Genomic DNA, 25,764 nt, shown 5'->3' on the forward strand with positions numbered 1-25,764 from the left:
ACAGGAAAGAGAAAACATTTCTCATTAGTTGCTTGTTTAACAATGATTTCCAGAATCAACCTGAAAAATTAAAGTATTTACATTCAAGTTCTTTAATAGCTGTAGAACAGTTTTGAAACCTAATAATATTAGCAGTGTTGAGCTCAAGTGAAGTTTTGCATGAGCCTGACCTCTGATAACTATTTTAGTGGAAGATGAAGAAGAGACCATTGAAGAGGAAGAAGCACATGAAGGGCTTGTAGACCACCACACAGAACTTTCTAATCTGGCCAAAGAAGGTATGTTGTCACTATCTTACTAAAAATACCTGCATTAAACAGTCACATGGGAACATTTACTGAATATTTTAAAAATATTTGGAGTTTGTATCTCGATGGTATTAATAATTGCGCTAAAATGTTATAATTCCATTGTCAAATGCTCAGACATTGGTGAATATTTCTATGTGACTTATGTCAGAACGCAGTCTATGAACCAAGCTGTGAAAGGAGATTTGTGAGACCTAGTGAGAAAACACCAAGAAAACAAGACTAGAGTCCTATAGTGTCTGCTCCTCTATAACAGGGGTTGTTCTTGAAATTTGCTTCCTTGCCCCTCCCTGGTGAGGCAGATAGGAGCAAGTTCACTTTAGAGTCAACAGCGTTCACATGGACACATTGCACAGTCTGTGGTTATTCGTTTACATGTCTTAGTGGAAAAACATGCTTTGCCTCATGCAGCTTGTTCTTTTGGTTTTTACACTTTGATGACTCTTCTTAACACTCAGTCTAAATTGTTGAAAAAAATCGTTTAATTTAAAAAATTACATTTATTTATTTTTATGTGTCATGGCATACATGTGAAAATCAGAGGATAACTTAGAGGACTGGTCAGTTTTTCTACCGTGTAGTTCTGAGGTTTGGACTCAAGTCTTTAAGCCTGGTGCTATATGCCCTTTGCTCTCTGAGATATCTTGTTTGTACCTTTTGTTTTGGTGCTGGGAATTGAATTTAGGGCCTTATATATGCCAGCAAGCATTCTACCACCAAACTGTATTTCCAGTGCCCTCCTTCTTTATAGTCTGCTCCAATGATGTAAACTGCCTTCTTCTACACAGTGCTTCCTTCTGTGGCCTACTGGCTGCTTTGTATCAATTTCTATATGAAATCACACCACCCTGATTCCTGTTGCTTTAGGATAACCCATGTCTCACTAGATTAAGTTCTTTCATGGTTTCTTCTTTCAGGTATAGGTTTGAGTTGTTGTGTTTCAATAAATGAAAATAAATAAACAAACAAACAAACAAATAAATAAATGTTGAACTGTGCTTACCAGTGTGATACTCTTTTTGTTGTGTGCTCTGTTTGGTGCACTTAAGATTATTTTTCTAGGATTTTGTATCTGTCTAGAAGTGAGACTTAGGCAGTGGTGGCGCACATTATTAAGTTTCAGCAGAGGAAGGTGAATCTCTGAGTTTGAGGGTAGCCTAGTCTACAGAGCAATTAATTGGCCAGCCAGGGCTACATAGAGAAACCCCGTCCATTTGTTTGTTTGTTTGTTTGTTTTAAAAATGGCACTTGTTTAGAATTTACATTTCTCACACTGCCCTTAGAGGTTTCAGCATAAAGTTACCCTAACATCCTCCAGAAAGGGTAGGAATACGTTATAGATGATTCTTACCTGCCTTTTGTCAGGGTGGCTTTTGAAAGGCCCAGTTTATATTCTGTTTCTTTTGTTTTGCTTTATTTTATTTTATTTACTCTGGAGAGTGAACCTAGAGCACTGAGCCTACTGGTCAACACTGTACCCACTCGAGCTCTATACATCCCCAGCTCTGGTTTACACTTCGAAGAGTCATGGACTAGCATTGGATGGTGGGAGCAGTGTTATCCAAATGTACACTAGGGAAGCCCTTGGAGTCACATTATGTAGTCTGTTAATGGTTGACGTCTTGATGCCATCAGCTACTGACAAACATGTTAAACTTTTGTAGCACAAGAATAGGTACTTATTTCTTTTCGTATTTTGACAAGCTAATTTTCAGTTTCTGTATTTTGAGTTTATGTTATTAAATCCCTGGATCTGTTTTTCTTCTGTCCATTGTCTTCTAAGTCTTTTCCACTCTAACATTAATTTAACTTTTACCCATAGTTTGTTTTAGTCTTAGTCTCCCCCTTCCTTGGGGAGTGGGGATCAAACTTAGAGCTATGTAGTTGCAGGATAACTAGCTACAATCCCAGCCCTGTGCTTGGTAATTTTGTGTGTGACATATTTCAGACATGATTCTGATGATTCTTATGAGCCCCAGGCTCTGTTGATGGTGTTCTGTTTGTCTTAACAACTCACTGGAACTTGATTCGGGCAAATTTTTCAGGCCTACCAGGATGAGATGTTTATTCAAAGAGGGATATAGTTGCTGTCTAATCTGTGTCCTTTGTGTGTGTGTGTGTATTCATGTATGCATGTATCTATGTGGGCACATGTGTTTTCAGGTGTGTGTGTGTGTTTATATCTGTGTCTGTCTAGGACAGAGATTGATGCTGGGTGTCTTCATCTTATTTTTGATACATTGAAGCAAGGACTCTCATTTGAACCCATAGCTTTCCAATTGGCTGGCTTACTTCCCTGTCTGCCTGGGTTTGTAGGCGGACTACTACAGCCACATAGCATGAGTGCTGGGGATCTGAACTCCAGACCTTCTGTTTGTACAGCAAGCCCTTTACCCACTGAGCCATCTTCTCAGACCCCCTAGTCTGTGTTCTTTAAATTGTGTCTCTTTTAAGAACACAACAGTAGTATCCTTGTCTGTCCCTCCCCACCTTCCTCTGCAAGGATCATGGGTGTGAGCGTCTTACTTGATAGCCTCCTTTATTTCCTCATTGTGGTAGCTGACTCATGAAACTTTTCATCCTTGGTTTGCTGGAGTGCATGTGGAAATAACACAACTTCACCCCTCTGTGGTTCAGGAGTTGGGCAGCCCTCCCGGTAACTATGGCTACACCTTCTTGGTACAAGGTGAAGCCTTCAAGAGGCTTGATGTGAGCAGATAGGAAGAATCTCACTGGTGATGGCGGTTTTCTAAGCTTGGACTGGTTTCCCCTCCCCCTCCCCTCCCCTCCTCTCCCCTCCCCTCTCCTCTCCTCTCCTCTCCTTGCCTCTCCTCTCCTCCCTTCCTTCCAACAGGGTCTCACTGTGTAACCATGGTTAGACTGAACAGATTAGGCCAGCCCTGGTCAGTTTGGAGGGTGGACTGTCAGGAGGGAAGCAGTGTTGCTGGGCCTTCTCTTGTCTGGATTGGGTTGAGTCTAATCTTTGAACTAGATTCTTGGGTTAGACTCAACACCACAGTCCTCAGGAACCTGTTGGAATTTTCTTTGTGGATATGAGGCAAAGATTAATTTGAAGGTTAATTTGAACCACTTATGTTTTGTCCAAAAAGGATATGAGAATATATATCTTCTGTTTTACCAATGTGGATGATGTTGCTTTCAGGGTGTTAATTAATTTTTTCTAAGACATTTTATCGAATCGTCTTATTAGCACTTTTCTGCTTTATCCAGTTATATAGACATATATGATATGGAGACAGATTTTTCAGATATTCAGAAAAGTTGGGAGAAGTGCATTATAAACACCACACACATATGCTTATGGTTAATGTTTAATTTCATGTGGCTTAATTCCACACTTGTCTGTTAATTTAGTGAGTTGGGTTTTAAAATTATAAGTGAGTGAATTCAAAAAGATTTTACTAGTCTTGAATAGACAGAGCTGGTATTGCTGAACTCTAAGAGTCTTTGTGTCTGTACTTGTCAAGTATAGTTGGACACTTAGTCAAACAAATTGCTTGTTCCTGGGAATTTTCTATAGTGGAATATAATAAACTGTTAAATCCAAAGCCTCTCAGCTTTCCATATGTTTCCAGAAACTCTAGCAGGTTCATCAGCTTAAGTATGTGTGACTCAACGTGTTTCCATACAGAGATCTTTAGGAGCTGCCATTAGCTGGGGAACACATTGTTCTCCACTCATTTTATAGTCTCAGTTGGAAGAAAAACTTAGCTTTAAGTAATTTTTGTAAAGTTTTAAATAAAAATTTAAATTAGATTTATTCATTTTATTTTATTGAGTGTTTTACCTGTGTTTATGTATGTGTACCACATGTGTGCTTGGTGGCTGCCATGATGAGTCTTCTGGTAGCAGATCCTGTGTAACTGGGGTTAGAGATGCTTTTTACGAGGAAGCTGGGAATCAAACTCGGATCCTCTGCAAAAGCTATAAGTGCTCTTACCCACGGAACCACCATCTCCCTCTAGCCTCTCTCTTCTCCTCCTCTCCTCTCCTCTCCTCTCCTCTCCTCTCCTCTCCTCTCCTCTCCTCTCCTCTCCTCTCCCCTCCCCTCCCCTCCCCTCCCCTCCCCTCCCCTCCCCTCCTTCCTTCCAACAAGGTCTCACTGTGTAACCATGGTTAGACTGAAACTCTATGTAGACCAGGCTGGTCTTGACCTTACAGAAGTGAGTTCCTTTCTTTGCCATTTGAGTTCTAAGATTAAAGGTGTATGCCACCCTACCTGGCATATCTTTTTTGTTTGTTTGTTTAACAGTACTATCTTTGCCTGGTCCATTCCACCCTGGTTACATGGTAAAATGCTGTCTGAAAATTAATTAATATTAGGGCTTGGAGACATGGCTCAGCAGTTAACAGCACCAACTGTTCTTCTGGAGGACAAAGGTTTGATTTCTAGCACCTGTATGGCAGCATCTGTAATTCCAGTTCTGAGGGATCCAGTGTACTCTTCTGGCATCTGTGGGTACCAGAGCTGCACATGGTGCAGACATACATACACACATGCAAAACACACACATAAAATAAAATAATTAAACCTAAAAATGTCGATACTAATAAAGTTAACGAAAAGAGAAAATATTTAGACTTTATATTAATTATGGGCATCATTTTAGTTTTTGGAAAATAAATGTACTTTTAGAATTTATAAGCTATAAATTTCTTTTTTTTTTAATTTATTTATTATATATAAGTACACTGTAGCTGTCTTCAGGCACACTAGAAAGGACATCAGATCTCATTACAGATGGTTGTGAGCCACCATGTGGTTGCTGGGATTTGAACTCAGGACCTTTGCAAGAGCAGTCAGTGCTCTTAACCACTGAGCCATCTCTCCAGCCCCGTACATTTCTAATCTAAAAATCCAGAATCCAAAATGCTTTAAAATTCAAAACTTTGTTTTAAGAAAAAATAATGTTCTGAAGTTTCAGGTTTCAGATATGTGCTCAGTTGACTGTATGTGAAATACATACATACATACATACATACATACATACATACATACATACATACATACATACATAAAATCAAGAGCTATGAAAACGTCTAATTCTACTCTTTTTGAACAAACAATGCCATCCTGCATCTTCTGTTTTAGGCAGAGGAATGTACGTGACAAGCTACCCAGTTTTTTGCTGTGCTTTTCTGAGTGATTGTTTTCCTTTGCTGCTAAATTACAGTTAGAAAATAATCTTGTTTCTTCCTGGTATTCTTTCCAGCTGAGTTGCCCTTAATTGATTTGATGAAGTTGTATGAAGGTGCCTTTCTGCCAAATTTTCAGTGGCCGCAGCCTGAACCTGATCATGAAGAATCAAGTGGGGAAGAAGGTATGTTTTTAGTGTTGTAAAGAATTCAGGTTTAAAGCGAAAGCCAAAATAAGATTTAATAAGATGTAAGAAATTGAAAGTATTGGACCCAAGTACAAGTTCTTCAATCCCTGTGAGACGTGAGGGGTTTTCTGCTTTGAATAGGATAAAGCTTGTGTGTAATTGTAAACAAAGAGTTAAAAAAAAAAATTTGAGTGAGGGAAAAATGTGCATTTTATTTGCGGCTTTCTTTAAGTGCTGTGGTGTTTTGTTTGTGCTGACCTAGAGCTCTCTGTAGACCACACTGGCCTCAAACTCCTGCCTGCCTCTGCCTCTCCCGGGTTCTGGGATTAAAGATCTGTCCTACCCCCAGCAAGTTCTGTGGTTTGTACTTGGTACATTTACCAGAATACTGGGTGAACTATGAAGGATGAGAAAATGTTTTTCTTTAGATCTGTGTTGTGGTTTCTGAACCTAAGCACCTCCTTGTTTGTCTAGGCTGTGCTGTTTGCTTATTAACTTGAAGGGTTTTCATGGTAGGCATTCCATACTGATACGCAGACCTGCAGGCTGTCCTTTCTCATTTTGATTCTTCTGTTTATTAAATAGATACAAAAGCATGTGAGAGGGAAGAGAGAGTACAAGAAGAGTTGAGACCATTGTCAGAGGGTCTCCTGTGCAACTGAGGGCTTTTCACAGTCCCCCGCCTATAGGAAGACCTAGGGTCAGAGACAAAAGCTTCGTCCTTGCTTTCACACTTGGGTGATGTTTTTAATTCCCCCCTCCCCTCCTTTTTTTTTTTCTTTTTTGATGGCAGTAGAAGGGAGATCATTAGACCTGAGACACTTGTATTCCTGTCTACATCATTGGTTTTCAATCAACAGAACCATTTCCTGGATACCAGGCTGGGGCAGATTATGCTTTGCGTCCCAGATGTAGTTAATTGTGGCATTTCCTAAGAGTCATTCATTTATAGCATTGTAGATGTATAAACATAGATTGCAGTGACTAATATGTATCAATTCTTTATTCTCCCTGCCTCCCCGCCCCTTCTGTATTTAGGCTCATAAAACTCTTAGCAGTCCTAGTTGTATCCATTTCATTGTTGTCGTAGATGCAGAAGACTGTCCTAGTGACAGGGAGAGCCGGAGGGACTCCGTTCTCATCGATTCGCTCTTCATCATGGACCAGTTTAAAGCTGCAGAGAGAATGAGCATTGGAAAATCCAACACCAAGGACATCACAGAAGTTACTGCTGTGGCTGAAGCCATCCTCCCTAAGGGCAGTGCCCGAGTCACAACTGCGGTGAGGAAAGCTTTTCTGGACTCCCAACATGCTCCACAGGAATTGCTAGAAAGGCAATTCTTGTGTCCTCCTGTTCTGTAAATCATTTAGGATAGTGTCTAGATTTAGACTCTGAAAGGCGTGCCAATTACTTATTGTTTGGCTGGTCTGTCTGTCACTGTAGGTGAAGTTTAGTGCTCCATCTTTGTTGTATGGTGCTCTCCGAGACTATCAGAAGATAGGCCTTGACTGGTTGGCCAAACTATACCGGAAGAATCTCAATGGCATATTAGCTGATGAAGCAGGGCTTGGGAAAACTGTGCAGATCATTGCTTTTTTTGCCCACCTTGCCTGTAATGAAGGTAAGATTCTCTCAATTTCCACTAGCAGCATGTGTTAGATCTGAGGGAAAAGACTTTGTCAGCCTCTTCTGCTCTTCTCCCTTTCTAGAGCCAAAAAAATGACTTCTCTTTTTTAAGTTTTTATTTATTTTCTATTCTTTTTATACATTATATCTAGACCACATCATTCCTACCATTTCCTTCCGCCATCATCCTCTCCCCAGGAACCACTCTTTCATTACCAAAAAAAAAAAAAAAATCAAGCATCCCAGGGTGTTCACCATACTTGGTGTAACAAGTTACAATGAGACTAGGCACAAACCCTCATGTCAAGGCTAGACTAGGCAATGCAGCAGGACGTAAAGGGTGTCAAGCTCAAGCAAAGAGTCAAAGATACCACCACTCCCACTCACTGTCAAGGGTCCCACAAGAACACCAAGCTACACAATCATAATGTATATGTAAAGCACCTGGCTCAGACCCACACAGGGTTCATCTTATTACTTCAGTCTCTGCGAGCCCCTATGAGCCCTGCTTAGTTGATTTTGTGACCTATTCTTGTGATGTCCTCTGCTGCTCTGGTTCCTATAATCCTTCCTCCCTCTCTTCTGTGGGATATCCCTGGCTCACCTAGTGTTTGGCTATGTTTCTTGGTAACTGCTCCTGTTATTTGCTGGATGACTTCCCTCTGATGACAGTTGGACTTGGCTATAAGTATCATTGGAAAACATTCTTATGACTTTTTTTTTTTTTTTTTTTTGCTAGTCATACTTAGTTCTCTCCTGGGTCTCTGAGCCGACAAGCCATCGGGCCACCCACACAGTGTCCAGTGTGGGCTCCTTCTTGTGGTGTGGGCCTCAACTTAAGTCAATCATTGGTTGGCCACTCCCACAAGTTCTACACTTCCATTACTCCAGCACATCTTGCAGACAGGACATATTCTAGGTCAAAGGTTTGTGGTTGGGTTGATGTCCTTGTGCCACTGCTAGGAGCCTTGCCTGGTTATAGAAGGTGGGCAATTCAGGCTCCATAACCCCCATTACTGGGAGGCTTTTGATAAGGTCACTTGTAGATTCCAGGAGCTTACCACTGCACTAGGTTTCTAATCACTTCCCAAATGCACCCAGTTTCTAGTCATGTCTCCCAAGTACTCTCTCCCTGCATTATTCCCCACCAACTGAACCCTCCTGTTCCTATTCCCATTTATTCCCAGTCCACTTAAAAAATCTATTCCCTTTACCTTTCCCAGGGAGATCTATGTGTCCCCCCTCAAGCCTTCCTTGTTACTTAGCTAGATTTGTGGATTATAGCATGGGTATCCTTTACTTAATAGCTAATGTCTACTTATATGTGAGTATATATGCTGTGCTTGTCTTTCTGGGTTACCTCACTCAGTGTGATTTTCTTCTAGTTTCATCTGTTTTCCTGCAAATGGTGTGTGGATTTATTACTTCAGGATCTTCAATTCAGTTCCATTGAACTTTCTGTTTTTGTTTTAATACCTTGCAATTCTTGTTGCTATAGTTCTGTAGTACAGCTTAAAATTATGACTGATAATACCTCTAGATATTTTTTAGCTAGCCTAGGTATTTTTTGGTTTTCCATATGAAGTTGAATATTGTGCTTTCAAGTTTCAGGGTAGGTCAGGGGGAGGTGCTAATCTTGAATCCATCCTCTTCACTAAAGGTGTTTACTAGCTGTAAGAGTTCCCTGGAAGAATCTTTGGGGTGGCTATGTATACTATCATATCATCTGTAAATAATGGTACTTTTGACTTCTTCCTTTCTACTTTGTAGCCTTTAGGTGTCTTATTGCTCTAGCTAGATCTTTAATTACTATATTGAATAGATATGAAAAGAGTGGACATCCTTGTCTTGTTCCTGATTTTAGCACAATTGCTTTGATTTTCTCTCCAGTTAATTTGATGTTGGCTATTGGGATACTGTAAATAGCTGTATTGTGTTTAGGTTTATCCCTTTTGTCCCTAATTTCTCCTAGCCATTTATCATGAAGGGGTATTCCAGCGTCTAATTAGATAATTATGTGATTTTTTTTTTAAGTTTGTTTCTATGGTGGATGCATTGACTGAGTTTTGTATGTTGAACCATGTCGTCTCTGGGATGAAGCCTACTTGTTCATGGTTGATGTGCTCTTGGGTTCAGTTTGTGAGTGTTTTATTAAGTATTTTTGCATCAGTATTCATGAGGGTAATTGGTCTGTAATTTTCTTTGTTGAATCTCTGTGTAGTTTGGGCCTCAGTGTGACTCTGGCCTCATAGATGAATTTGGCAATATTCCTTCTGTTTCTATTTTGTGGAATAATTTGAGGAGTATTGGTGTTAGCTCCTTAAAAGTGTGGTAGAGTTCTGTACTAAAACCATCTGAGGGGCTGGGGATTTAGCTCAGTGGTAGAGCGCTTACCTAGGAAGCGCAAGGCCCTGGGTTCGGTCCCCAGCTCCGAAAAAAAAGAACCAAAAAAAAAAAAAAAAAAAAACCATCTGATCCTGGGCTTTTTTTTGGTTGAGAGACTTTTAGTGACTGCTTCTATTTCCTTAGGAGTTATGGGTCTATTTAACTTGTTTATCTGATCTTGACCTAACTGTTAACTTTTTACCTATTGAGAAAATTGTCCATTTCTTTTAATTTTTTTTCAATTTTTGTAGAGTATAGGTATTTAAAAATATGATCTAATGATTCTTTGGGTTTCCTTGGTGTCAGTTGTGTCCCCCTTTCTGTTTTTGAGTTTGTTAATTTGGATATTCTCTCTATGTATCTTTTTGTTTGTTTGGATAAGGAATTGTCTATCTTGTTTTTTCTCAAAGACTTAACTCGATGTTTAACTGATTTTTTTGTAGTGTCATCTGTGTTTCTATTTTTGGGTTTCAGACCTTAGCTTGATTATTTCCTGTAGTCTACTGCTCTTGAGTATGTTTGCTTCTTTTTGTTGTAGAGCTTTTGGGTATGCTGTTTATGCTGCTCATATGAGATCTCTTTATGTAGATACTTAGTGCTAGGAACTTACCTCTTAACACCACTTCTCTGTGTCTAAAAGTCTGGGTATGTTGTACATGTATTTTCATTGAATTCTAAGAAGTCTTAAGTTCGTTTCTGCCTTGACTCAGCAGTCATCCAATAGAGTTGTTTAGTGTCCATGAGTTTGTGGGCTTTCTGCTGAAATCCAGTTTTGAGATTTTTTGTTGTTGTTGTTGTCAGTTTGATTTTTTTGTTTTGTTTTGTTTTGCTTTACTTTGTTTTCGAGACAGGATTTCTCTGTGTAACAGCCTTGGCTGTCCTCGACTTGATTTTTAATCATAGGCTGGTCTTTAGCTGCTTGCCTCTGCCTCCTGAATGCTGGGATTAAAGGCATGTGCCACTCGCTGTACATGGTGAAATCTAGTTGTAATCCATGATGGTCTCATAAGATGCTAGGGATGATTTCAAGTTTATTGTTTCTGTTGGGACTTGTTTTATGACCAAGTGAGTCGTTAGTTTGGGATAATGTTCTATGAGGAACTGTTTGTGTTTGGGTGCAATGTTCTTTCCGGTCCATTTTGTTCATAAGGCCTGCTTGCTCTAGCATGTATTGTACTGCATCTAGTATGGCCATCCTGTTAGTCCACGTCTGAGCGTCTGAGCAATATCAGTAACCAGTGATTGCTCACTCCTCTTACTTCATTGTTGGGAGGCTGGGGTGAGGTAGGTATGCGTGTCCCTTCTTTTGGTTTTACTGCTGCGAGAGTATTTCTTGTATTTTTGTGGGTGTAGTTAACCTCCTTGAGTTGGAGTTTTCTTCTAGCACCTTTTGTAGGGCTGGATTTGTGGCTAGATACTGTTTAAATTTGACTTTATCATGGAGTATCTTGTGTTTTCATCTATGGTGATTGGTTTGCTTGGTTTTTCAGGTCCTTGAAAGAACTTTTCACTGCTGAGCCCATACCCCTCTGAGGCCAGCCCCCACCCCTTTAAACCCGTGTGTGTGTGTGTGTGTGTGTGTGTGTGTGTGTGTGTGTGTGTGTCTATTGTGTGTGTGTGTGTCTATTGTGTGTGTCTATTGTGTGTGTGTGTCTATTGTGTGTGTGTGTCTATTGTGTGTGTGTCTATTGTGTGTGTGTGTCTATTGTGTGTGTGTGTGTCTATTGTGTGTGTGTCTATTGTGTGTGTGTATCTATTGTGTGTGTGTGTGTCTATTGTGTGTGTGTGTCTATTGTGTGTGTGTGTGTCTATTGTGTGTGTGTGTATTGTGTGTGTGTGTCTATTGTGTGTGTCTGTCTATTGTGTGTGTGTCGGTGTGTCTATTGTGTGTGTGTCGGTGTGTCTATTGTGTGTATGTGTGTGTCTATTGTGTGTATGTGTGTGTCTATTGTGTGTGTGTGTGTGTGTCTATTGTTGAAGTAAGAGGAGCCTGCAGTGCTGCTTCTTCCTTCTGCGATCTAGGGGCCAGGGGTTACAGTCAGATCCGCAGGCTCACTGGCTAGCTAGTGCCCTTCCCGTCTCACTGGTCTCATCATCAGTTTTGAAATCTCTAAGGTAGACTGATTTCTGGGGTCTTTGTGCCTTCCCTACCCCCAATTGATTTATTTCTGGTTTTGGCCTAGTATCACCAAGTGATTTATTTTTTGGAGATTGGGGTCTTTGTACATAGGCCTGGCTGTCCTGGAACTCACTATGTAGACCAGCCTTAAACTCAAAGAGATCCACTTGTTTCTACCTCCCAAGTGCTAGTTCTGCTGATATCACCATTCCTTAAATGTATTTTAAAGTAGATTCACAAACATAGCTAAGTCAGGATGTAAAAATACCCTGCCTTCTTATTTTATTATTTAAGGAGAAAGGCCATTAAATGTTTTACTGTATTTACAAGCTTATCTGGTCTTCAAGAGACATGTTCTAGGATCCCAGTGTGTGCTGAAATCCTGGACTATGCTATGTTTCATTGTAAGTTCATAACTTTTATTGAAAATAAGTGTATGATGACCTCTCTCTGGCACACCCAAAGTGCCATCTTCACTACCCTTCCTCTTTAGAACTTTTACTAAAGTGTCATGTGAACAAGCCCGGCCAAACCATAACCATGGATCTGATAACCAGTGTTTCTACCAGGTGCTAGCAAGCAGATGGCATGTACAATGTGGATACAGTGGACAAAAGGATTGCCCCATCTCCCAGACAGATTAAAACTTTTAAGTTGTTATTTTTAGAATTTTCCAATTAATGTTTAAGGCAATGGTTAAAATGTTTTACTGTGGAACTACATAGTTAGAAAACGTCTGTACTTCTAAAGTAGGAGTCTTCTTGTTGTTACTTATGAGGGAATGAGTAGGTGTGTTCTTCATCTTTGGAGAACGACAGGTACACAGACCTACAGGGAGGAGTCTCAGGCAGGATATGGAAGCCCACCATACTATATGTGAGGAAACCAGGGAACTAGAGCCATGGGTGTGGAGCTGGAATGCCGTGGTATACCCAGAGATAGTGCAGTGGACAGGTACAGTTGGAAAGATGGCAGGTGTCCATATGGAAGAAGGGTTGAGGTCCTTGTGCAGATTGGCTTTGCTTCAGCTAGAAAATAGCACCACTGCAGGTCTGGGTTTGCTGATTGCTGCCGAGGCCAGAAGAGATAGGCTCTGTGAGGAGTTTGTTGTGCAGAGCGGCTTGGTTCAGCAGGACACATATGTAGGAGGAGGAGCTAGTTGAACCTGCCACTCCTGCTGTGCCTGGCCCTGGGAGAAACCGTAGATGCTCCTTACATGGGACCTTTCCTATTTTGTTTCACTGTCTTTCTAGCCTGAATTAATGTCTGTCAGACTCAGCCTTGTCCTAAATAACCACTGGTTCTTCACAAATTGTTAATTAATTAATTAATTACTTTGTTTGTTGGTTTTTCAAGAGAGTGTTTCTCTGTGTAGCCCTGGCTGTTCTGGAGCTAGTTCTGCTGAGCAGGCCAACCTCGATCTCAGATCCTTGTACCTCTGTTTCCTGAGTACTAGGATCAAAGGCAAGGACCAACCATACCCAGCTACAATGTTTGTTACAGTGTGCTAAGAAATGCACACATGATAAGAACTGTCTATCATCCCTACATGGTTGTTTTTGTCTTTGTTTTCTTTCTTTTTTTTTAAGAAGAAAATAGAGCTGGAGGTGGTTTAGTGAGTGAGTACACTTGCCTTGAAGTCTGAAGACCTGAATTCAATCACTTAGACACACATAGAGAGAACTGACTCCTTCATATCCTCTCAACTCCTTATACTTCGTGTGGCACACGCCCCTTCTTCTTGTCATACCCCCTTCCACATAAATACACAAATACATAAATGCAGTTTAAAAAACAAGGAGGAAGAAAATGGTCTTCCTGTTTACCTATTTCTTTTTCCTGGTGGTAGTGACTGTGGAATAGCCCAGTGTGTCTCGTCTTGCCTTCATCTTACCTTTACATATATGGTCACAACCACATTGCCCTTTCCAAGAATGGAATCTTATGTTACATATTAGGTTTATAAAAAAATAAACTTTTATTGTTCTGGGTGTGGTGGTACACATGCATTTAATCCTAGCACTTTTGACAGAGACAGGCTGATCTGTCTATAGCAAGTTTCAGTCCAACCAAGACAACATAGACTCTGTCCAGAAAAAGAGAAGCAAACAATATTTTCATTGTGTATATTCATTGTTTATGGTACTGTTACCTAAGGGCATTTTGATATAAGGTTATTTACTTTTTTAAAGTTTTTTGAGACAGGGTTTCTCTGTGTACCCTTGGCTGTCCTAACACTCTCTGTAGTCCAGGCTGGCCTTGAACTCCGAGAGATCCCCCTGCCTGTGCCTCTCAAGTGCTGGGATTAAAAGTGTGTGCCACCACTGCCTGGCCTTGAGACTTATTTCTATGTCAGTCTGTCTGAAGACCAGGAGTGTTGCATCCCCCAGAGCTGGAGTACAGGTGGTTGTAAGGCACCTGACATAGGGAACCGAACAGGTTCTCTGCAAGAGCAGCATGCATTCCTAGTCACTGAGCCATCTTTCTAACCTCATTTATTTTCCTTCCTTTCCTTCCTCGCTCCCTTCCTCCCTCCCTCCCTCCCTTCCTCCCTCCCTCCCTTCCTTCCTTCCTTCCTTTGTACTGGAGATTGAATTCAGGGCCTTGTATATGCTAGACAGAACCTTTACCAGTGACTCACATGCTCAACTCTACCTATTATTTTTATCTTTTATGTATGAGTATTTTACCTATATGAATGTCTGTGTACCATGTGGATGCATGGTGCCCATAGAGGCCAGAAGATGCATTAAATAACATGGAGCTGGTGTTGTAGTCAGCTGTGAGCTGCCCTGTGGGTGCTGGGAACCAAACTTGAACCCTCTGCAAGAGAAGTAGTGCTCTTAACTGCCAAGCCACCATTCTAGCCCCAGTTTAGATTTTTCCTTTCTGGAGAGAATATTGCCTTAGGTTTCTCTAAAACCTAAGTTTGGTCATGTTTCTTTACTTCTAAGGTTTTATGTTTAGATTTAAATATTATATTTTTACCTTTTAAATTATATGTACATGTATGCATCTGTGTATAGAGAAGTGTGTGTGTGTATGTGTGTGTGTGTGCACGCTTATCAAGGCTTGAGATCTTAGGTACTCTGGAGCTGAAGATACAGGCTGTTGTGAGCCACCTGAAGTATGTGTTGAGAGTCAAACTTGAGTCCTCAGGAAGAGCCATTTCTTCAACCCAGTGTCTAGAGAGATTCTGGCTTGATCCCTAGCATCACCACCAATAAGGGAAAAAGGTTTCTGCTGAGTTTTTCCTCTGACACTTCTGCTGAAACAGTGGTTAATTTTTCTCTTGAGTAGTTCCTTTTCAGAATCAGTAGCAGTGCTTTAGCTATGGCCACAAATATGTGAAAGTGCAGCTTCATCTTAAAACCAGCCATTTCTTGTCTGCCGTTTCACCTCCCTGGATTGCACTCACTGACATGTAAAGTGCAGTTTTCAGGCAAGGTTTGATCACTGGGTAAATTGAATATGCTCTGCCTAGAAGTGGGTATCTATGGAGGTTCCTGTCTGTCTGAGCTATAGTGTGCTTGCTACTGGGAAGGATTAATCAGATTAATCAGGGCCTGAGATCTTAAGTCAGCAGCTTTCTTGTTTTGGGTAGTTGCTTGCTGTAGATAAAGGGTTGGTTTGTTTGTTTGTTTTTTGTTTTGTTTTTTTTTTTAATGTAATTTGGTTTTTGAGATAAGGTTTCATTATTGCAGCCTTGGCTGACCTCGAGTTCATAAAGCTGTGCCTGCCACTGCCTCCTGAATACTGGGATAAAAGGCATGCATCACCACACCTGACCTAGACAAGCATTCTTTCTCAGGTTCATATGGTTATCAGTGGGTCCTGGTTCTATGTGTTTCTGGAGAACCTGACCCCTGCAGTAGTGCAGCGGGACACACTTTCTCCTATTCTGGGTAGTATAATATGCTGGGGGATTGTTTTTGTTTACTTGGATTCTGCATTCGTTGTGGGTCATGAATTTAATAAACCTCTGATCCAACTCAGCCTTAGGTACCTGGATTTCACAGAATTTTTTTTTTTTTTATAGGTAATTGGGGCCCTCATCTTGTTGTCATGAGGAGTTGTAACATACTCAAGTGGGAACTCGAGTTGAAACGCTGGTGTCCTGGCCTCAAAACTCTTTCTTATGTTGGCACCCACAGAGAACTCAAAGCAAAGAGACAGGTAGTGCCACCCCACTGCCACTGCCCTCTCTCTTTCTTTGTTTTGCATTGCTGGAGATGTACCCAGGTTCCACATTTCCTAGACGAGGCGTGTGCCGGGGAATTATGCCTTTAGTCAAGTATCTTTTTTATCTTTTGTCAAGTATCTTGTAAGCATGTTGTACAGGTGCTGGAGAGATGGCCCAGCAGATTAAAAAGCACTTGCTACATAAACCTGACAATTTTGATCCCTGGAAGCCATGGGAAGGTACAAAGGAGAGAACCAACTCCACAAAGTTGTCTTCTGATCCCTATAGGCATGCTGTGGTACATACACATCTACATAGACATATCTTACACGTCCCTTGATAATATTTGTGTGAAATAAAGCTAAACACCTTAATTTTTCTTAACATAAAATCTTATGTATCCCAGGTTTCAAACATTTGATCTTCCTGCTTCGGCTACATTGAGTACAGTTACATGCTGCTTAATGTGTACCATTGACACACTGACCTATACTCAGTTCTAGAGTTTGATCCCCATGAACCAGAGAGGACACAAGATGGACTCCTAGTTCTCTGGGAAAAAGCTGCTTCTTATGCTTGAGGCCCTGTTTCCCTTCTGTGCTACAGATGTAATAGAGTCCTTTCTTGACATGTATGGGCCCTGAGTTCAGTTCCCAATACTGTAAGGAAAATAGTTCAGAATGGAGTATTTGTCTGGAGAAAGAATACAATACTTCCTACCTCAAGACTGTGCTAATGGAGTGTATGAGACCTCCTGTGTGTTGTATTTCTCTGGATTAAACAGGAATATTTGTGACAGATACCAGTTTCCTTTAGTCCCCAGTACTTAATAGTTCCAGGTCCCAGGTGACTATGTATAGATCAGTTTCTATCATTTGAAGTTTTGCCTCACTGTTAGACACTATGTCAAGCAAAATTTACTAAGAGATCCTTTACCATCTATCGTAATCTTTTTTCCTGCTGTAAAAATATAAACAACCCCCCTCAAAAACATAGAGAAGGTAATTAATAAATAACAGTAATGTATTGTTTGTAGTTCTAGAGATTAGAAATCTAAGACCAAGTTCCCGATAAGTTTGGCATTTCGTGAGGGCCTGGTTTCAGTTTCTAAGATGATATATTTCCTGTGTGCTTACATAGTTGAGGGTAGACAACTTGAATTTTGTTTTACTTGGATCTTTGCCACACGTTCATAAATCACCAACTCGTTCTTGGGAACTGAGGAGATCCAAATCTTAATGCTGCCACAGTGGGATCCAGTCCCCATGCATTAGAAGAGACGCATTAGACCATAACCCATTCTCTGGTTTGCTTTAAAGAGTCTCATTGCAGTTAGTTGCAATTGTGGACATCTATTTTTTTGCCTTCCGTGCTTGGATTATGCACTATAAAAGCCAGTATCTTCTCTGGTAATCTATTTTTCCAGTGATAATTTCTAGTGCTTTATTGTCACTAGACAATAGCCTAATGATCTAGTGTCTAGTGTTTAGGCTCTAGAAGAACAGAGAATTGTCTAGTTGTTGTGCAGAATGGTTGGATTGCTAGTGATGTGTACAGCTTGACTGAGGGTGGTTGCCTAGCAACGACCTACAGACAGTTGCAGGGGAGATGGAGCTTCTTTGTGTATTGCAGGAGTGGACCGAGCCCAATAACTTCCACATCTGCATCACGTCCTATAAGCAGTTCTTCAGGGGCTACACTGCCTTCTCAAGAGTGCACTGGAAATGCCTTGTTGTTGATGAAATGCAGCGAGTGAAGGGCATGACTGAGCGGCACTGGGAAGCCATCTTCAAGCTGCAGAGGTCTGACCCAAGTGTTCTTACCTAAGGATTTATCTTAAAGAAATTTAAATCATTGCATAGATATACCAGTTTAGTGAAAAAGAAATTTTCTTCTCCTTTGTCATACAGCATTGTTGGACCTAAGAGACACAGATTCCCTTTGTTCGGTCCTTTTCTTTGAAACAGGGTTTTAGTATGTAGTCTTGGTTATCTCTCTATGTAGACCAGACTGACCTTGAACGTAGAGGTCTGCTTGCCTCTGACCCTCCTTTCCCTTCCCCAAGTACTGTGTGTGCCTGTCTGTTCCCCGAAGGCATATGAGAGCTTCTGTCTCCATTTTTCTCTTGTTGCTGCAGAGAAGTTTTGCAGCCTACTTATGTTTTTCAAAGTTACAACATTGACTGATTTTGTTTATAGCCAGCAGCGCCTGCTTCTCATCGATGTACCTCTGCACAACACTTTCCTGGAGCTTTGGACCATGGTACACTTTCTCATTCCTGGAATCTCCAGGCCTTACCTGAGCTTTCCCCTGAAAGCTCCCAATGAGGAAAACCAGGATTACTATCACAAAATGGTCATACGATTACACAGGGTATGTTTGCTTCTGTGACTACAGGTGATTCATTTAAAGCTTATCTACCCTCTGCTACATACACCATGGCAAATAGGGGAGAAAAATGGTTATTATTATCTCCAGGTCACACAGCCATTTATTTTGAGGAGAACCAAGAGAGATGTGGAGAAACAGCTAACCAGGAAGTATGAGCATGTTCTGAAGTGCCGCCTTTCCAGTCGACAGAAGGCCTTATATGAGGATGTCATTCTACAGCCTAGGTAAGTGCTAGTTTGCCTGCCTGCCCAATGTGAAGCAGATGCACCCTGTTGCCTCAGTAAGTGTGCCTATCAGTGAGGCAGCCAGGACTCTGCAGGCTCCAGGACACCCTCCCTTTCCCTTGTCTTACTTGCCCATTGTATATGTTTAGTCTACACACCTGCCATTTGGGTAGCTTGATATCTATTCCCCTGCTTGGTGCTGCTTGTTGTATTAGCTTGTTGTCTTAGTTAGGGTTCCATTCCTGTGAAGAGGCACCATGATCAAAGCAACTCTTACAAAGGACAACATTTAATTGGGGCTGACTTACCGTTTCAGAGGTTCAGTCCATTATTATCATGGCAGCATGCATGCAGACAGTGGTACTAGAAGAGCTCCATATCTTGATCAGAAGGCAGCCAGGAGATGACTCTCATCTGCAGACAAGAGGTTCTCTTTCTGCCCTGGGTGGAGCTTGAGCATAGGAAACCTCTATGGCTTGCCTTCACAGTGACATACTTCCTCCTTATAGAACCACTTCCCAGGGGCCAAGCATATTTGAACCAATACACCTGCGTAGTTAGTGTGAATGCTACTGGTTAACCAGCTTACCTTTGGGTCAATATGGTCTTTCTGGAAGGAAACCAGTGGGGCATAATATCCATGTCATGTTATAGCATCCTATGACCTAAAGAATTCACCCCCATCTCTTGCTTGGTAGCCCCAATATGCCAATTCAGTGGGCTCAACTTAGACCTCTGAATCCTCTCCATGGCTGCTTTGACACTTTCTTGTGTTCTCAGTGGTGTCTCATGTTTAAAACTGTAGGGTTATTGTGGGGTCCTGCGGCCGTTCCACCACAGGGCTTGGGCCTCTCAGGGAGGCAGGATGCGGGAAGTTTACCCCACTTACCCATGCCACTTCAAGGGTGGGAAGCACAGTCTGAGGCACAGGACCCAGCTGGAGCTGGTCTGTGGGCCTGCAAGGAGGCCAGAGTCCTTTGGTTCTCAGGCTCTTGGGCATCCATGCACCGCTGGGGTGCCGGAAGAGTTGAGAATGGGGTCCTGTGGGGCTTGATCTAGCCCAGGGCCAAGGGGAAGGAGAGGGGAGCTCTGGCTGGTCCCTTGGGGGATGTCTTCGACTTGATTGCAGGCTTGGTGGCGGTGGTGGCTGGGAGCACAGGGCGGCCTTCTACGGGAGATTAGACCACAGCTCTGAAAGCAAAGGGCAGCTCCCCATGGACGATGTTGATGAAAACAGTCAGTCTATGGTTTTAAGGTGTTTATTGTTATGGCGGAAGGTAGATGAGTAAAACCATACCACACATCTCAGGCCTAGGGAGGGGTGTCTGGAAGGGAAATTCATTGACTAAGGCCTTTGGGTACCTCATTACAATGGAGATCTGTCTACCTGTGGAGGGGCTTATGTGACTGATGGCCACAAATCTATGGAGGGCTGCAGCTAGTGACAAGCCTGGTTTCCTGGGAGTCAGGCAAAGCGCCTTCTGTCCCTTTTAAGGTCACGGGTTTCAAACCTCCTCACCCAGGAATCAGGGTGCCTTTCATGGTCCCACATAAAACAAATGGAAGAAACATGGAATTAAAGTTCACATAGATTTTAATTTTAAAATTAAAAACTGATAGTTCTCAGTACTTAGACCCCACTCTCTGGATTGTAATGGCAGCTGAGAAGAATCATATGTGTATTTATTTTGACCTCACATGCTAGTAGTCTCTGCTGCTTTTTGTTTACAGAGCACAGGGTATGTGTGAGTACCTAAGAAAATGTCTACTACATGTCTACTACATGTCTACTACATGTCTAAAGTTCTCAAAGTACCTTATGGCTCCCTAAATGTCTTTGTATTGCTACAGCATGTTTAAAAGGCTTATTGGAAACTTGGTAACTAAATGTAAGAATGGATCGCTGCTCATTATAGGCCATTTCCCAGAGCGTCCTTGCCAAGTTGCATTGGTGATGAGACATTCAGCCTGTCATTTAGTCTAGAATCTTAGAGAGCAGTGAATGTGCCACAGTGTTTAATGTGCTCAGCCTCCATATACTGTGGAAGGCATGTTGCTGTAACACTAGTTTCTATCGGATATTTCAGCAAAATGTTGACATTTTCTTTTGTCAACATTAATGATATGCTAGTTCTAGTTAGAAGTAATTTTGTGGGAAAGGATTGGAGCTTCTGTGTAGGTCAGGTGCCATCACCAGCAGACAAGGAAAAACAATTTAGTTACCTTTAAATTCCTTAGTTTGTTGTCTTAGGGTTTGCTGCTGTGAAGAGACAGTGACCTAGGTAACTCTTATAAAGGCAAAACATTTTATTGGGGCTCACTTACAGTTTCAGAGGTTTAGTCTATTATCATCTTGGCGGGAAGCATGGCAGTGTACAGGCAGGCCATCTTAATCTAAAAGCACCCAGGAGGAGACTCTGATTCTATGCTAGGTAGAGCTTGAGCATAGGAGATCTCTATGCCTACCTACACAGTGAGGCACTTACTCCAAGGCCATATCTACTCCAACAAGGCCATACCTCCTAATGGTACTACTCCCTATAGCCAGGCAATGAAACCCAGGAATCCATGATGGCTGGACCTATTCAAACCACCACAGTTGTCCTCCAAGCAGGAGCTCTGACAAGTCATCATTCAGGAAATGTAACTTGTTAATCTGTGACTATACCAGTGCCACAGGGTAGTAAGGTACTTGTATTTGGGAGTGATGTCATCTGTTGTGGAGGGGTAAGAGGCCATAGCTTTGGATCCTGCACATCTTGTCTTAATGGTCTTTTGTGGTTCTGTGACACCTGCTCTGAGTAGAATGGCAGAGAGACTTTTTCATGTTTTCTTCCTTTTCTCTGAGCCACAATTCAATATGTTAAGACTTTGTACACCTTGACCCCATTTTTGCACTTGGGAACCCGGTTTCTGGACACCTTAAAAACCTGAGGTAGGCCCCCATTTCTATATTGCACTGTCCAGATGCATAGAAACACCAATTATGGCTCTCAGGGGGAGGTTCCTTTCTGCTCCCACTTGCTTCCACTTGCACCTTCTTCACTTCCACCCTTTCTCTGGAAATGTCTATTATTCTTGGATTCGGGACTCTTAGTTTTAGCCCACTCAAAGCCAAACATGGTAACTTTAAAAATATCTGTTGTCTTGAGTTTTGTTCCATATCTATTTTCCTAAGATAGAGGGATAGCTTCTTACTCAGTTCTTATGCACAGCCCTGTTCGGGGAACCTTATCACAGGGCTCAGAGCTGGCTGTTTTTGGCTTTCCTGTTATCCAGGCAAGGTTTACTGTGGATCCGCTCCTGGCAGTGCTTCTCGGTATTCCCACCTTTCTCTGTTACATACCTGCGTGGTCCCTGGCATAACTAAGCTGGCACTTCCCACAAGGATCTCAGGCTTCCTGAGCCTGGTTCTTAGGCAACCTCTATATGAGTTGTTTGGGTTTGGAACCTGTAGTCATTTCACCATGCATGGTTCTACATCCACCTCTGAAGTGCTCCTGATGTCACCCTTCACTGCCTGCCTTAGGGTGCTGCACGTGCTGTGCTCTGCTTTCTCACCTAAGCCTTGTGGGTCTCTGTCTGATACTGAAGCAGGGTGTGGCCTGGCCTGGCCTGCTTGGCGTCTCATCTGCCACTGCGTGCGCTTTCCTTATAGGATCAGGGATATGCTTTCTGGGATGCTCTCATCCCACCTTCTGGCTTAATGAATTCTTTCATGACATTAAGCCTTGGATGCTTCTACTTGTCTGTCAGGGCACTTTATCCTGATGTTACTGAAACATGGTCCCTTTATAAAGGAACAGCCTTGTCCCTTGAGAAGGTGTAGTACCTGAGATTTGTCCTATACCTACCTTTTGACTCTGGCTCCCTGGAGTGACTCAGTAAAGATCTGTTCAGGAATGTAGACTTGAATGTGCAATATAACAAATTTATTAGCCCAGTCTTGGGGAATGTTGCTAGTTCTGGTGTTTTCTGAGATCAGGAAAGTCACTGATGGTGATCGTGGATGATGAGCATACGTTGAGCTTTATGCCTCTTCTTCGTGAGCAGGACTCAGGAAGCTCTGAAGAGTGGGCACTTTGTCAGTGTCTTGAGTGTCCTGACACGGCTACAGCGAATCTGCAACCATCCTGGACTAGTGGAGCCACGGGTACCAGGCTCCTCCTATGCAGCAGGCTCTCTGCAGTATAAGTCAGCCTCTCTAATTCTCAGAGTTCTGGAGAGAGAGTTCTGGAAGGTAAGTAGAAGGTTTAGAAAGGTAGTTCAGAATCCCCAGTACTGTTTAGGTACAATCCACATAGTTTTATGGATCACTTCATTACCCCTCTTCTCTCTAGCTTAGTGGTTCTCAACCTTCCTAGTGCTATAGCCCTTTGGTACAGTTCCCCATGCTGTGGTGATCCTGACTATAAAATTATTTTTGTTGCTACTTCATAACTGTAGTTTTGGTACTATTATGAGTCATAATGTAAATATCTTTTTTCCAATGGTCTTAGGCAACTCCCGTGAAAGGGTCATTCGACCCCCACAAAGGGGTTACAATGCACAGGTTGAGTACTACTGCTCTAGCTCTTTCTGTCTATCTAGTTGCTGCTATCTGTGGACCTCCCTGATTTGGGCAGCTCACAGAACTATATTTGGATTCTTAGAGTATTTTCGAGGTTCATCCTCATTGTGGCTAGGTAACTTTCTGCTGTGAAAGGCCACATTTTGTTTATCCTTTGATCAGTTGATGCATACCTAGGTGGTTTCCACTTGTGGCTATTTTTAATAGAGTTGATGAGAACACTTGTACAGTTTGGGTTTTCCTGTTTGTGAGTGCTGCTGGCTGAGGTAGCCATTGCCAACTATCCCACTGCTGCTGAATCACCTAAGTCAGCCCTTGCAGTATAAGGGATTCCGTGACCCACTTCCTGTCTTTCATCCTTTTCAGTGTGTGATGCTGCTTTCTTGTTCTCTCAAGTTCTGAGAAATATACATTAGTGGTGCTATGGAAAGAAGGGCACTTGCATTTGCCACGGTCATGGTCATGAACCTGACTGGTTCCCCTTAGCAGTGAGTGGTCTCCACAGTGAGTGTTATAGGCACCACCCCACACTGTTTATTAGCACTTAGAGCCCACAGCTGCCCTCGTTTTTCCTGGGGGAAGACTGCTGTTTATCCTGCACTGTCCAAATGATGACTGTCCAGTTGCACCTGCCACTCCAGGTTGTCTCAGTATCTGTTCACATGATGCCGAGAAGGGCCCAAATAGCTGTTGTCCACTGTGAAGAGATTTGGCCTTAGAAGGCTTGTCATACCATATAAAACAGCTTTCTCAGTTGATCTGAAACAGTTGGTCAAGTGTTTTCCTCTGCCACCTGTTACAGATGTTTTCTTTTTTTACTTCTATTTCTTCTTAGGAAACCGATCTTTCTATGTTTGATCTCATTGGGCTAGAAAATAAAATCTCTCGCCATGAGGCTGAATTATTGTATAAGAAAAAAGTGACTCGGAAACTCATGGAAGAAGTCTTTACTTCACCTCCTCCATCAGCCCGGCCAGCAGCGGTGAAGCTCAAGGCCAGCAGGTATGTGCAGGGGTTAAAGGCAGCATGTGGCTCATCTCTGCTGCTTGGGAGTCCTGAGCAGTCCCTTCCTCCAGCTGACCCTAGACAGTCCATTAAAATGAGAAAAGCTGTGTTCTTGAAAATATTCTGGATGTGAATTGTTTTCAGTGAGCACAACTACATTAATAAGACACTCAAATAGAAGCAGCAAATCCCAGAGTCACTTTTCTTGGTTATCTTTAATAAAGTAAACTTTAGGATTTGAGGAGATGTCAGGGCTGAGAACAGCATGCCTTCTGGTGTGGCAGTAACTGGCATGGCCAAGTCAGACATCTTATTTGGAAGAATTCAGAGTATGCTCATGGGCAGGAGCACAGACAGACATGGGGTTCGTTTAACAACAGTGGAGTCATTGTTCTTACAAGTGACAGTAAAGCCAGGCAGTGGTGGTGCACACCTTTGATCCCAGCACTCTGGAGGCAGAGGCAGGTGGCTCTCTGAGTTAGAGGGCAGCCTGGTCTATAGAACGAGTTCCAGGACAGCCAGGGCTACACAGGGAAACCCTGTCTCAAACAAGTAACAACAGAATGATATAAATGATGATCTGGAGTGAGGGAAATCATGAGGCAGGAGAGGTAGAGGGTGAAATCAGGGTATAATTGTTCTGAACAGACTAAACCCAGTGATGAGAAGGAAGCAAAATCCTTGGCTGAGGTGAAGAAGGAAAACAGAAAGTAGTTATCTTTTTAGAAATAAAGAGGGCATTTATGCAGATCAGAGGCTATTCTTGAAGTTTTTCCAAACTTGGCTTCCTTGGGACTGTGACCCGCTTGCCTCCTCTGCAGCTCAGCTCACACCCGACAGACCCATACAGAAAGTGTATAACCCTGTGAACACAGACAAGGTTTCTACGGCTGGCTCCTTGTTTGTCCCTCTATTTTCTAGGTCACAGAGCTCATAACTCTGATCACACTAGTGCCTAGTTGGGCACTTTGTGCATCTTCCCAGCTGCTGCTCTTTCTTTCCATTTTATAAGCAGTCTTGTCACATGTACTAGGTATAGAATTTGCTTTTTCCTTGCTTTTATTCAAAACTGTAGTTACAACATGGATATTACATGCTAAGGTTTTTTTCTTAACATATTTTGACATATACCTAAAAATTTACAATAATTATGTTACCAGTTGAGATGTATGACTGTTGAATACAGAGTTTGTCAGCAACCCCCACAGGCTTGTTGCAGGCTTCTTGCTAACCGTATTTGTAGCCACCTTGCTCCTGCTCGATACCATTTAGCATGCCTTCCTGGCTGATCTCTGAGGGGCGGTCCTCTAGAACCCATACTATCTGCAATGTGGTGATGCTGTGTGTCTTCTGCTTGGGCCAATGGGCATCTAGGTTATTTCAGCCTGTGCAGTATGGCCAGAAGCCTGAGGGTCGCACCGTGGCATTCCCCAGCACACATCCACCTCGGATGGCAAACACCAATGCATCAACTGCTACTCCACAGGGCCAGGTTCGAGGACGGCCACCAATTGCTACTTTCTCTGCCAATCCAGATACAAAAGGTATCTCACGTAATGAGCTCTCTTTTGTGGAAGACTGTGGGAAAGCTCCCGGCACTCTGTTCC

At 42.3% G+C, this 25,764-nt stretch overlaps 1 protein-coding gene across 24 annotated transcripts in view; it reads left to right on the forward strand.

The window, feature by feature from the left end:
• Positions 1-25,764, forward strand: part of Ep400 (E1A binding protein p400) — a 106,971-nt gene that overhangs the window by 43,005 nt on the left and 38,202 nt on the right. For all 24 annotated transcript variants that reach the window (XM_063271366.1, XM_063271372.1, XM_063271373.1 and 21 more), the window contains 11 exons: positions 189-278; positions 5,543-5,650; positions 6,744-6,934; positions 7,098-7,275; positions 15,824-15,960; positions 17,600-17,769; positions 18,166-18,340; positions 18,446-18,582; positions 22,636-22,822; positions 23,988-24,154; positions 25,532-25,701. In XM_063271366.1, coding sequence (XP_063127436.1) covers positions 189-278; positions 5,543-5,650; positions 6,744-6,934; positions 7,098-7,275; positions 15,824-15,960; positions 17,600-17,769; positions 18,166-18,340; positions 18,446-18,582; positions 22,636-22,822; positions 23,988-24,154; positions 25,532-25,701 — 1,710 coding nt within the window. The remainder of the gene's footprint in view (positions 1-188; positions 279-5,542; positions 5,651-6,743; positions 6,935-7,097; positions 7,276-15,823; positions 15,961-17,599; positions 17,770-18,165; positions 18,341-18,445; positions 18,583-22,635; positions 22,823-23,987; positions 24,155-25,531; positions 25,702-25,764) is intronic.

Source organism: Rattus norvegicus, chromosome 12, assembly GCF_036323735.1.
Source record: "Rattus norvegicus strain BN/NHsdMcwi chromosome 12, GRCr8, whole genome shotgun sequence".
Classification (NCBI taxonomy): Eukaryota; Metazoa; Chordata; class Mammalia; order Rodentia; family Muridae; genus Rattus; species Rattus norvegicus.